Source organism: Physcomitrium patens, chromosome 26, assembly GCF_059467195.1.
Source record: "Physcomitrium patens ecotype Gransden chromosome 26, ASM5946719v1, whole genome shotgun sequence".
Classification (NCBI taxonomy): Eukaryota; Viridiplantae; Streptophyta; class Bryopsida; order Funariales; family Funariaceae; genus Physcomitrium; species Physcomitrium patens.
This window is the reverse complement of record NC_143435.1, coordinates 8,415,094-8,427,878: the sequence shown is the minus strand read 5'-3', so window position 1 is coordinate 8,427,878 and position 12,785 is coordinate 8,415,094. Positions and strand designations below refer to the sequence as shown.

The 12,785-nt window shown below is 44.4% G+C and overlaps 3 protein-coding genes across 3 annotated transcripts; 1 reads left to right on the top strand and 2 right to left on the bottom strand.

The window, feature by feature from the left end:
• Positions 1-1,619: 1,619 nt before the first annotated feature.
• On the top strand, positions 1,620-4,458 carry LOC112278013 (uncharacterized). Its single transcript, XM_024510973.3, has 7 exons — positions 1,620-2,106; positions 2,558-2,661; positions 2,771-2,878; positions 3,047-3,211; positions 3,379-3,550; positions 3,900-3,973; positions 4,258-4,458. Exons 1-7 carry the CDS (start codon positions 1,869-1,871, stop codon positions 4,336-4,338), a joined length of 942 nt encoding a protein of 313 aa, XP_024366741.1. The 5' UTR covers positions 1,620-1,868; the 3' UTR covers positions 4,339-4,458.
• Positions 4,459-4,647: 189 nt separating this feature from the next.
• LOC112278012 (transmembrane 9 superfamily member 12) lies at positions 4,648-7,605 on the bottom strand. The gene has a single exon (XM_024510972.3). The coding sequence runs from the start codon at positions 7,172-7,174 to the stop codon at positions 5,183-5,185; it is 1,992 nt and encodes a 663-aa protein (XP_024366740.1). The 5' UTR covers positions 7,175-7,605; the 3' UTR covers positions 4,648-5,182.
• A 1,474-nt stretch (positions 7,606-9,079) lies between these two features.
• Positions 9,080-12,451, bottom strand: LOC112278011 (stromal 70 kDa heat shock-related protein, chloroplastic). The gene is made up of 5 exons (XM_024510971.3): positions 11,341-12,451; positions 11,050-11,192; positions 10,710-10,808; positions 10,366-10,555; positions 9,080-10,198 (listed from the first exon to the last, which is right to left on the bottom strand). The coding sequence occupies exons 1-5, from the start codon at positions 12,250-12,252 to the stop codon at positions 9,410-9,412; spliced, it is 2,133 nt and encodes a 710-aa protein (XP_024366739.1). The 5' UTR covers positions 12,253-12,451; the 3' UTR covers positions 9,080-9,409.
• Between the last annotated feature and the right edge of the window lie 334 nt (positions 12,452-12,785).

Genomic DNA, 12,785 nt, shown 5'->3' with positions numbered 1-12,785 from the left:
ATATAGATAATTAGAACCATGGAAGTTTCTAGAATTGAGGTTAGGTTAGTGGAACAAGTAGGACCTATTGTAGAACATTCTAGAAGAAAGCTTAGGATGGTTATCTAGGTGGAGCCTACTATATAACCTTCTAAAAAAAGAATTTAAGGTGATTATCTAGATAGAACCTACTATATAACCTTCTAAAAAAAGAATTTAAGGTGATTATCTAGATAGAGCCTACTACCTAGGAACATCCTAGAAAGTCTAGGGTGGTAAGATAAGATATAAATAAGATTGGCCAGGGTCTTTTGGGGCATCTAATCAAGATGCTAAGAAACAGAATCTAAATCCATAAAAGATCATTTCTATTCAAATTTGTTCTATTCCATTTCTGTTTGCTCAATTTTGTCTTTCATGTCCTATTTTGTTTAATTTCGTTTAGTTTTGTTCTGATTTGTTTTGTCCTATTTTGTGAGGAGATCTTATGTTGTTGTAGATTGGAAGGAACTTGGATTTTTGAGATAATCAAGTCTTCTTTCAGTGAGGCCTTCTTTACTCTTATCAATTTCTTTCTTGCTTTTAGTTTAATCTCAAGAGTCTCTAGTTTTTATTATCTTTTGCAATAGCCATTATAGTTCCTTCTTGAATACACATACTTTCTTACTTCTATTTTGTTATCTTTCTTTGATACTCATTTCACTTATTTATATATTTCTTTTTTATTCTTGTCCTTATCAAATTGATGAGATTATACTTATAATATCAAAGCTTTGAATTTTCTTGATTAATACTATATTATCTCTTTCTTTTAATAAGACATAAGTATATTAGAAGTTGTAGAATACCCACTTTTAAATTGATATTGTTCTTAGAATTTTCTTGGTTCTTAAGTCCGTTCTTCTATTTGTCTTAGGTGATATTAATCATCTTCTTGCTATGTAATATTCTTATGCAATCTTAATTTAAGATAAGTTCTACTTAATCCCTTTTTTATATTTTTTCTTTTCTTCTTACTACCCACTTTGTTTGCCTAGCTAACTAAGTGGGTTCTAACAAAGGTACTACTTTGCTTGAGCTTTTAATGGTGAATTCTTCAAATTACAACAATACCTTGCAATGAAATTGTTAAAGTTAGGATTTTTTAAAAATATGATTAATATTTTAAAAAATTAAATAAAATACTAGTAATTTATTTTATGATAACTTTTGAAATAATTCAAAATGTTAAAAAAATTATTTAAATTAGATATATTAACACTTTAAAATTTTGAAAAAATATGTACGAATATCTTGAGGGAAAAAAAGTTCTTTTTGGTTCAAAATATTATTCGTAATATAATTTCTAAGAGAATTCTTTGAACTTAATAAATTAAAGTTCATTTTCACATGAATTGGAAGAGAAATTCCTTGTCTAACAAAATGAATGTACGTAGAACCTGTCGGATGAACCATGAGCAGGGGAATAGGCCCCGATACTCCGAACTGGGGTGCCGAAGCCGTGGCTGTTGCTTCCCGGGAAGTGTGACGTGTCAGCCACAAAGTGATAAACGTGGCTGAATGTAGGAATCAAACCTCGCTCGCCGCAGTGACGATGCGGATGTGCCTCGCAGCGAGAGCCTCGGTGCAGTCGAGACAATTAACTTGGTGCACTACATTCGACGGAACCCAAGTCGCAATCGATAGCTTAGGCGATCACTATCATAATGAACCCTTAGAATCCAGAAATTGGTATATTGTATTTTGTGGGTTGAAGGGTTGTGCGTCCGGGAGGTTGGTTGGTATATCTCTGGTTTTTGAGTAATTTTTTTTAGTGTTGGAGGCATCGAATTTCATTGAAGGGTTGGGAGATTGTGGTGTCTTAGAAGCGATCGACAACGGGTGCCAAGATGCGAGCTGTTCAGATTACCCGGTTGCTGCAAAACCTAGCCTCGCAGGGCGCTGCTGCGGCTTCATACTCATCCTTACGGCGCCTCGCACCTTTGGCGAGCCAGCAATCCAGTTTGTGTCGCCTATACGCCCGAGATTCTTCCACGGAATCTTTTGCATGGAGCGTTGGGTCAGAGCCTGGTGCTTCCACGGGAGCTCCGGCGAGTGATGGAGCGCAGGAAAATGGGGCAACCTCAGGTGGGGCATCCAGCTAGGTTTATAGCTCTCCGTGTTTTGAAAAGTTTACGAGGAACGTTTGTTGCTGCAGAACATCGGCAGGTCTTGTTCTTGAACTGAAGTATGAATGAGCCGAATGATTGCCGACCACAGTAGCTTTGGTAACGCATTGCTTCTACCTGCGATTTGCGCAATTCTCGTCATGTATACACTACAACACTTCGGTTTTAGAATGCGTCTTCTTAAGGCTGTTAAACATACATTGGGTCTGCTACTTGGTTGAAAAATAATCGTGCCTTGCAATTGTGAAATTTCGGTAATGTGACTAGAACCCTTTCACGACATGCTTGTAATCACCTCAGTGACCTACTTTGCGAATTAATCCTAATGAAGATCACTTTTCACAGATAGATTGTTTACGGTAACAGTTGCTCCTGTTCTTATCTAAAAACTTAATGGTTCACGTGTGCAGGACTTGGAGCAAGTTTTAAAAACACAAGTGACAAAGACTCGGCAAGCGATGAAGAGGCTGTGGACGAGAAGTCCCAGGTTCTCCGTGCGGCCATGTCTCACGTGGTATGTGCATAGATCTTACTCTACTGCAAAAGCATCCATAGTCCTGTCCCTCACCAATTGCAATTGACCAGATTCGTCTCTGATCTGTGTTTGGAAAGTTTTACTGCAGTCAAGGCTAGGGTGGACAGAATCTGCTCTTGTGCAAGGTGCGAAGGACGCCGGGTTGTCGCCTGCCATCGTGGGCTCTTTCCCACGCAAAGACGCCGCTCTTGTCGAGGTAGGAAAGACCAAACTACATTCTAAGCTCCTTTCTGTACCACCTCATAGCCTGGAATTCAAGAGTGGTGCATTCATTCAATTGGTGGTCCGCAGGGGAATGTAGTAAGTTTTGACGTGCAGTAAGGGTTGATTGATTCTGTTCACGTACATGGTCGATCATATGCAGTTCTTCATGGATGAGTGCAACCGTCATCTGGAAGACGAAGTTGAAGCCCGTGAGAAAGAGTTGTCCTCCATGCTTCTTGCGGAGCGCATAGCACAGCTTGTACGTCTACGTTTACAAATGCAGATCCCCTTCCTTTCGAAGTGGCCTCAAGCTCTTAGTATACAGGTACTGATATTTTACCATGTATGTTGTCTTCAGTGGTATCCATTTCGTGCGAAGTTGAATTTCAATTTTAGTCTTTATCTGCATTCATTTTGTTATGCCTTGTGTTTTAAGCCATCATTTTTCGTGACACTTCTACATTTTAATCTCCTTCGTTCTTCTGCTTGCAGGCGCATCCCATGAATGCTGCAACGGCGTTGAAGCAAAGGGCGGTGCTTATGGATGACATTTGGCACGCAGTTGGCGATCGGTCTACAGACATGGATTGGTACACTAAACGCGCGTTGTTGGGTGGCGTTTATGCAGCCACTGAACTGTACATGCTTACCGACTACTCTCCAGGTGCAGCTAACATTCTGGAGATGGATATTTAATTACGTAATGAATACGTAATTCTTAATAATTGCTATCTTATTACATTGAAATTGGTTTAGTTTGATTGTTAGCACGTGAATAGGAATCTCTGTTACTAAAGCTACCGCAGAGGTTCTGCAATGAGTTGAATGGATTGGGGCTATAGTCGACCCAGCTATCCAAAGGAGTATGATCATCATATATTGCTCTTACGAATTTTTGTAGATTAGTGAGAGTATCAACCAGCAGGGAAAAAAGAATCTGAAGTGCACTATCACACCCTGATTTACTTTGGTTACGAAAAAATTTAGCTTATCATTCTCTTCGTGAGTTGCAGGTCATCGTGACTCTTGGGCCTTTTTGGAGCGCAGGATAAAGGATGCTATTGATTGCAGAAAGACTGCACAAGAGGTCATTACAATTCATATCTGCATCTGAATGATATTATTTCTTGCTGGAAATTTGTGCAGAAACTCTGTCGTTAATGCATCGAATTGTAGTGGCTAGTGTAAAATACAAACTCAAGTCCTGCTCTTCTTCGAGATTTATGTTCTATGAAAATAATTAATGACAGCTGAATCGATTGCAGATTAGGAATCGGCTTTTGATATGCAAGGCAAAAGCCAACGTGTGCAGAATTTTCCAGTTACGTTGTTACTGCTCATTCTGACGGTTGTGGTTCAATTGCAATGCAGGCTTCGCAATTGGCGCAGGCTGTCGGCATGGGTTTGAGCAATTCACTCTCTTCTCTCTTTAGCAGGGGTTCTCAGATGTAGTGCGTGTCTAGTGTCGAAATGGTAGAATGTACATGACGATGCAATGGCATGCATACAATGACTTTCAGTCGGCACTTTTTCCTAATAAGTGTTTTATAAAGTTTCTCTTTTCCAAACTAAGGTATAGTATCGACATTTTTCTATGGAAGAAGTCCCATGCTCGCGTTCCCTACGCAGCATCCTGGTATAGTCATCTGTGGTTGAATAGAGTTTCTCCACTTAGGGAAGTTGGGGATTTTGGATATTGTAATGTCAATTTGAACGCATAGATCTGCCACCGGAAATGTGTCGCTGGATTGAGAAAGTGGATAAGAAATTGCATGTCAGTATCTGATACTTTCATACAACAATCGTCTCATGTGGTTACATAAATAGCAATAAGACATGGCAAGAGAATACTCGACCACACGAGCATTCAATGGCAACGTCATTGCTGATAATTGAAGGTAATTAAGACTACTATCCAATTTGAACTGTGCATTCTACCAATGGTGTAGCGGATACCAAGAGAGACAACTTCTCAGTAGTCTAATTAGGATGTAGATCCAAAATGTGTCCGTTGCTATGCAGGACCACCTAGATAATAATTGATTTTCTGACCTATTCCAAAACCTACTACTCTGAAATCATTGCAAAAGCAACGAAGTGAAAGCTAATCTGACACAGCCGATCGCTACGAGTAAGAAATCATGAAAGCACTTGAAGAGCTACAAAGGGAGCTCATAGAATGACCTTAGCTTCACTTGAAAGCTGTCTCAACAATGCTCTGAAACTGCTGCCGCAAACTTGAATGATTTCTCTACATTGCACATGGAGGTGGGGAACAAAAATAGCAGAAAAGTAGCTAATCAATCTTCACAGAAGAGAAGAGATAGTGAACAAAGTAAAAGGAAGTGAGGAACCCTACGGTGCCGGTGGCAAACATGATGGCAGTCACCATGAGTAGAGAGTATCCCAAGTAGAGGACTGCCGATACTGGCCCACTCAAGCTGTGCAGATCGAAGACGAGGTAATTAATGGAGTACAGGAAGACGTAGAACGCCACAGAACCAGAGGCGAAGAACGATTTCCACCACCAGCGGTGATCCTCCACGCAGAGGTGCATGTACGTAAGTACGACAGAAACCTCGGCGCAGACAATGACGAGAAGCACCAGCACAATAAATAAGAAGCCGAAAACGTAGTAGACGCGGCCCATCCAGATGCTGGACATAATAAAGAAAAGCTCGATAAAGAGAGTGCCAAATGGGAGGGTGCCAGCTCCGAGGACCAACAACCAGGACGGGTAGCGCTGGGGAGGAATTTCGCGGGGAATCTGGTTGGTGCGAACGGGGTATGTGATGGGCTCGGAGCGAGCAGCGAAGTAACCTCCCAAGAGAGTCAAAGGTACTGAGATGGTGAACCAGAGAAGGAAGAGGACGAGGAAGAGGGAGATCGGGATGGCGCCGGTGCTGCCATTGGCCCACAGAATACTGTTTAGAATGATGAGGATAATGAAGGAGATCCCAGGGAAAAAACAGGCGGTCTTCAGAGCGATGGCTTTCCATCCAGCCGGACTTCCCTGGATGGTGCACCACAGCCGCGAGGCGACATAGCCGGCCACACTACCGAGGAATAGATACAGCAAAACCATGCCGGTGAGCAGCATTCCTCGTGATGCAGGTGACATGAAACCAAGGGCAGCACAGAAGATTGTCACAACGCCCATAGCTAAGATTTGGACACCATCGCCAATTGTGATGCATAGGATTTGAGGAGACCCCGGCGCGCGGAACACGTCACCCACGACCAACTTCCAACCTGATAGCTCCTCTGTCATCTGCGACTGAGATTCCTTGTCGAGCTCCTCGTACTTAGTCAAGTCACGCCGCACCGTTCTCAGGAAAATCACGAACACAATGCCGGCAAGGAATGTGATAACCATGAGAGAGTTCAGAATAGAGAACCAGTGGACGCGAGTTCCCTCCATCTTGAGGTATGAGTCCCATCGGCTAGGCCAGCGGATTTCGCTCGGCTCAAAAACGACGTCATACGAAAAAACTAATGGTTCGTTCACTTTGATTTCCTGATGAGGTCCATTAAGACTACAGGAGACACCAGGAAGCGTCCCGTAGTCCTCAACGTCCTTGAGGGCCTTAGCATCGCGTTCAACGCTGCAAGGTACGACCTCGAATCCCACCACCATATGCGTTCCGGTTAAGTTGCGCTCACTCTCCGTCTGTACAACATCTAGGCCGTCCCCATTCCCCAACATGGCCACCATCGAGGTTTCACCCTCATATTCATGGATGAGCACCTTGAAAATCAAATGGTTAAAAATATAATGCTTAGTGTCCTTCTCGTGCCCAATGGGCAACCCCGTCCACCGCATCGGCTTGTTCGAGTCCGGCTGCTTCGTGTACCGTGTCACTGGGAGGTTGTCCAACATCAGATTCACCTGGTACAGATCGTCGATCCTCTGGTGGAAATGCTTCACGTCCTTCTCTGTCAAGGGACTTGTCTCGCACACCTTCACATTCTGCTGGTTGGTCCGCATCTTGAACTTGTAGGGCGAATTCTCTATCTCATCGCCCATAAGAAGCTCTCCAATATTTTCTGCCACCTTTTTGATGCCCTCCTTGGGCCTACAGAAGGGCAGGCTGTAGTACGAATACGGGAGCTCCGTCTCAACTGACGTAATGGAGTTTACCTTCACCCCAAGCTCATCTCCATCTTTATACGGATGCAGGTAACTGCCTGGCAGGTAAAATCCCTCTACGAAACCCCCAGACAATGCTTGCAATACCAAAAATCCCAGCAGTACCAACATTCTCCCAGACTTCAAACTACACCCCATGGTGACGAATGTCCCCTTCTCTCTCACACGCACAAAATCCGAAAAAAAGAAAGAAAACCCTTTCCTCCAGGCCTTCCGCTTATCACCCAAATTAACTTCAGAGCAAGAGCATCCTTCTCAAGCGATTACGCTCACACACCACAATTCCAACCTGCACATTGCAGCTTCTTCTGATCCCAATCTCCTCCACGAGACAACATCCATAAATGAATCCTCGTCAAATCTGGCGCCTCAACCCAACCCCTTCACTTATAAATTGGCCGACCGAAGCAGCGGAAACCTTCACCAAAACAAGTGCCGAAACTCAGCGCGAGCTCCCACTCCCTCCAGATCCAAAGACACAGTACTCAGCAACAAAAAAAGCATAAAATAGTCACCGCATTGTAGCTGCGAGCACACACACACACACACACCTCGCGCGGCGCAATAATCAGGTCCTCAGATCTGGCACCTTACGCAGAGTACTCCCGCTGATGAAGGGGCAGCACACCGAACGGCGGTGTTGGGAGCTCACCAATGATGGAGGGGCACGGTCATAGACTCGAGCGGGCTTCGACCCCCAGTTTCAATCTCCCCTTAATCAAATAATTTTGCGATGGTGCGCCACCTGAATCCTAGGAACTTCTCTTACGTGGCGTTAGGTGAGTGGCTGATAAAAGTTTTAGAAACCTGGGCAATCATGCAACGGCGACGCTGAGGTGGGTATGGGGGGTCGTAGTGCTGCTGGGGCAACGGAAAGCTTCTATGGTTACAGCTCTGCCTTTCTAAATAGCTCCTCTTGTCCTTGGACCAGTCCAATCTTATGCAGCTAGCTTAATAAGTGACTCCTTTTATTATTTTAATGCAAAATGAACCCACTCAACAAACCCCACGAAATATAACATGGGTAGACGCCCATCTTGAGCACGTTTTGTTCCACGAATTTCAAATCATGTTTTTTCGGTTGTGTGTGAATAGTAGGGATGGTAGGGGGTCAAAGTTCTAATTTGCTTCGTGACTTGCACGGAGCAGAACCACCTGGGTGTCAGACTTGTGAGCTGGTCAGGATGATTTTCAGATGATTGTATGACCTACTGAGAAGCTTGAGTGTTGCAATTGTGAGTTAAATTAAAACATGAAGGAGTTGGATCCTTAGTCTTAGGAGGACTAGGTTAATGAATGTCATAGGCATGGAAGTAGATATGTCTATGATTAGAATCTAAAAAAGGAGAAAATGAACTGAAATTAGCCTTTCTTAAAGAAATAAGTGAGTTATTGATTGGGTGATATCTGGACTTCGGCGAAGGTTTCATTGAGTGCGTTCTGCCAGTCTGGCCCATAGTGTTGAATGGTGAAAATCTACGATATAAGATAAATTCAACAGAGGTACATTATTAGTTACAATGATCTGAGAGTATTAGCAAGAAGTGTTCCAGAAAGTTGTTGCGTTTGACACTTCGGCGTTTCATTAGGAAGAAACAAATAAACAAATACATTCCTGGAAGAATTAGTGATATGTTCCAACGACGTTTTCAATCTTGATTTTGTAACCAGCACGATAGATGCAAGAACCAATTTTGGGAGATGCTTGATGGTGCCTATCATACAATTAGATAAATGTGTTGCAATTTTTCACATTCTCGTATGGTAGGGGGCACAAAAAAGAAAAAGTATATATAAATTTGTATACTGTTGAACGTGAGTGCGCTTTTCTAATGTGAGGTAGTGACATACTACATGCGGTCTCGATGTGATTCGTGCCAATTATTTTACTACGATTTGTTAGTGTTTCACGACTTTCTACCAACAACACGGCGTTGCAAGACGTGTGCGTGTTTTTGGCCGGTATGTTACGGACTGGTATAAACATGTGCTGAATGTGGCTGTAGCGCACAACTGAAACAGGTGGGAAACGGTTGACAACAGTTATCGTAGAACGAGCTTGATTACATGTTAAAATTGAGAATCCACCATTATGAAACTCGAATGTTTCTGGTCTTTCACTATGTTACATCGGCCTCTAGCTACCATGTGCACAAGATTTTTCTGCTCGTGCAAAAGACTAACCTACGTAAAAACAATAATGATTTAAAATACACTGATCTCTCGAAGAATGAAATCAGTTCATCGAGTGACACATGGACTCATTGACCGCCAATGGCATCCTCTCATCTTAAACCTAGCAAAACATCCGAAAGGGAAGAATATCGGTCGAAGGGGAACGTGGTTCATCTACAAAAACCTACCAGAACTCATCTACTTACTGTCTGTGAAGTCCGCATCAATCACGTCATCTCCTCCTGCAGCAGGGCCAGTGCTGCTTCCCTGGGCGCCTGGGGCGCTTCCCTCGGGGGCACCTCCGGGCTGGTTGTACAGAGATTGGCCAAACTGCATCACCTCCTGGTTCAAGGCTGCGATTGCGTCCTTCATACTTTGCGTATTGTCGCTAGCAATGGCATCCTTCAAGTCCTTCAGCTTCGCTTCCACCTTGTCCTTCACCTCAGCTGGGACCTTGTCCGCGAGCTCTTTGAGCTGCTTCTCAGTTTGGTATACCACGGAGTCGGCTTGGTTCTTCGTGTCAACAGCTTCTCTCTTCTCCTTATCAGCCTGGCCGAATCTCTCGGCCTCTTCTACCATTCGCTCGACCTCATCCTTGGGCAGTGTGCTAGCTCCCGTAATAGTAATGTCTTGCTTCTTCCCTGTTCCCTTCTCCGTGGCACTCACGGACAAAATACCATTGGCATCAATATCGAACCGAACTTCCACTTGAGGTACACCCCGGGGAGCTGGTGGAATGCCATCCAACCTGAAGCTTCCAAGAGACTTATTGTCTCTCACAAATTCACGCTCTCCTTGCAGAACATTAATGTCCACGCTCGTCTGATTATCGGCAGCTGTTGAGAACACCTCCGACTTGGAGGTTGGTAAAGTTGTATTCCTAGGGATAATCTTCGTCATCACACCACCCAACGTCTCCAAACCCAAAGACAGAGGCGTCACATCCAGAAGAACAATGTCGCTGACTTCACCAGCCAAAACACCAGCCTGTAGTAATTTCCCACAATTGTTAATACAGAAAATGTCGATGATAAGCCATTCATCAGACTACTAAAACAACCTCAGGATACCCCCCATTAGGAATAACAAACTAAACCCCTTAGCCATCCATACTCGTGACAGAGATGAGTAGGTATCGAGGTAAAATTTCAAACCTGTACTGCGGCTCCAAGAGCGACAACCTCATCAGGGTTCACAGACACGTTGGGGTCTTTTCCCGTGATTCTCTTGACCAACTCCTGCACTGCTGGTATTCTTGTCGAACCTCCAACAAGAATAACCTCGTCCAGATCTCTGTAGCTCAACTTAGCATCTCTCAAGGCGTTCTCTACTGGAGTCTTACACCTGTGATATCAACTTTGAAAATGAGACACCGTCCATGACGTAGACAAGCAGAGCTGCACCATTACACGTTGCTAAAAGATATCTAAAACACATAAAACCGACTAACTCGCACACAGAAAAGAAGTATTTTTCACTCTAGTATTTTGTAACATACCTGTCAAGTAGGTCAGAGCACAGCTCCTCGAATTTGGCTCTGGTCAACGTGGTATCGATGTGCTTCGGTCCATCCGCCGTGGCGGTTATGAAAGGCAGGCTGCAACACAAGAGATCGATGAAATGAAACCAAAGATTACTCAAGGGAAGAGTCTAGGAACTTCGCGTGTGATGAAGTTTTTATTTTTAAAAAAACTTGAACTCTGAGAAATTATCATATTGAGCTTAAAATTCAGGCATCCACACTATTCAAGCAACCAATTACACGAACCAACCCGAACTCTTACTCGTAATAACATTTCCATCAACTACCTGTTCTGTAGAGGCCATGAACTTCGTACCTAATACTAGCTTGAGAAAGAGAGGACAACTCCATCTTCGCCTTCTCTGCAGTCTCAGTCAACCTTTGCAAGGCTTGTTTGTCTTTCAAAAGGTCCACTCCCTCTGTCTTCTTGAATTCATCAGCTAGCCAGTCGACAATTCTCTGCATACAACCAAGAAATATTAGATAATCAGAACAGTAACGAAAGACTAAAAAGTGCACTAATAGCTAGTAGATTGAAATTCGTTGCCAGCGAACACGCATGTCATGTCATGCAAGAGGGTAAGCTCCCAAGACCATGCGACTTTACCTTGTCAAAATCATCGCCTCCGAGATGTGTATCCCCAGAAGTTGATAGAACTTCGAACACTCCATCACCGACTTCCAAAACTGAGACGTCAAATGTTCCACCTCCCAAATCAAATACTAAGATGGTCTCGTTGGCTTTTCTATCGAAGCCGTAAGCTAAAGAAGCCGCGGTTGGCTCATTAATGATCCGCAACACATCTACTCCGGCAATTCGACCGGCGTCTTTTGTGGCAGTTCTTTGTGCATCATTGAAGTAGGCTGGGACCGTGACAACGGCTTTAGTGACCTTGTCGTTCAAAAATTTGGACGCATCATCCACTAATTTCCTCAGCACCTGAGCGGAGATCTCCTCCGCAGCGAACGACTTACCGATAGCCGGGCAGTCCAACTTCACATTGCCGTTTGAATCCCTAATAACTTGGTAAGACACCTGCTTCGCCTCGTCGTCGACCTCTGCCATCTTTCGGCCAATAAATCTCTTCACCGAGAAGAAAGTATTCGAAGGATTAACGACAGCCTGGCGCTTGGCTATCTGGCCCACGAGCCTATCACCATTCTTGCCGTATGCCACGACAGATGGGGTGGTGCGAGCGCCCTCGGCGTTGGTAACAATTGTAGGCTTACCTCCTTCCATCGCCGCTACAGCGGAATTGGTGGTACCTAAATCAATACCCACCACCTTCTCCGCCACGACTCTCAAAGGCGCTGCGGCTCTCCTACTCTGTCCCTGGGACCTGGCTCGCAATCTCGCCAAGCCCTCGCCAAATCCCGCCCTGCTCTTCACGTCTCCACCGAAGAACGCATTCCTACGCATGCTATACTTTCCATTTCTCCGTGCGCACTTGGCATCTGCAGTAGCTCCGACGGCGCCCACAGCAGCGGACACAGCATGTGCGTTCATAACGGTCGCCATGTCTAAACCCCTTTCAGAAAATGATGCTTAAACCTCACACACAATCACGTAATTCAGGAGCAAAACCCTCGCCGGAGGTTATCAATCCCCGGAAGTACAAACAAAATTTCAAAACGTCTAGCCAACTCACGCCAAGGAAGACTAACTGCGAGGCTCTCGCTACGACCACTACGGAGTCTGACACCAAGGAAATTTCGCCGAGCAAGTCTACAGCGAGAACGAGTAGCGCCACCTATACTTGAAGGCCAACAACCCTATCCTCTAGACGCTTCGACAGCAACTCTCTGCCCCAAAGGCTCTCGCGACCCTATCCTCTAGAGAGTTCTGCGAGAAACCAGAATTCGAGACTGAGAGTCGGAGAAGAGGGATTGTGCTTCGTAGGGAGACGTCGATGCCACCAAATCCACTGAAACCCCGTCCTCGGAGTTGCAGGGCCCTCCGCCGGAAACGTCGACTCATTTCTAGAAGACCAAGACGAAGCGGAAAAAAAAACATTTAAAAACAAAATAAGATTCAAATTAAAAGCGGCACCA

Coding starts and splice junctions, on each gene's coding strand:
- LOC112278013 (XM_024510973.3), top strand. CDS start 1,869: ATGCGAGCTGTTCAGATTACCCGGTTGCTGCAAAACCTAGCCTCGCAG. Junction 2,879..3,046: donor AAGACGCCGCTCTTGTCGAG/GTAGGAAAGACC, acceptor GATCATATGCAG/TTCTTCATGGATGAGTGCAA. Junction 3,551..3,899: donor GCTTACCGACTACTCTCCAG/GTGCAGCTAACA, acceptor CGTGAGTTGCAG/GTCATCGTGACTCTTGGGCC.
- LOC112278012 (XM_024510972.3), bottom strand. CDS start 7,174: ATGGGGTGTAGTTTGAAGTCTGGGAGAATGTTGGTACTGCTGGGATTT.
- LOC112278011 (XM_024510971.3), bottom strand. CDS start 12,252: ATGGCGACCGTTATGAACGCACATGCTGTGTCCGCTGCTGTGGGCGCC. Junction 11,193..11,340: donor GAGGCGATGATTTTGACAAG/GTAAAGTCGCAT, acceptor GGTTGTATGCAG/AGAATTGTCGACTGGCTAGC. Junction 10,556..10,709: donor TGCTCTGACCTACTTGACAG/GTATGTTACAAA, acceptor TTGATATCACAG/GTGTAAGACTCCAGTAGAGA.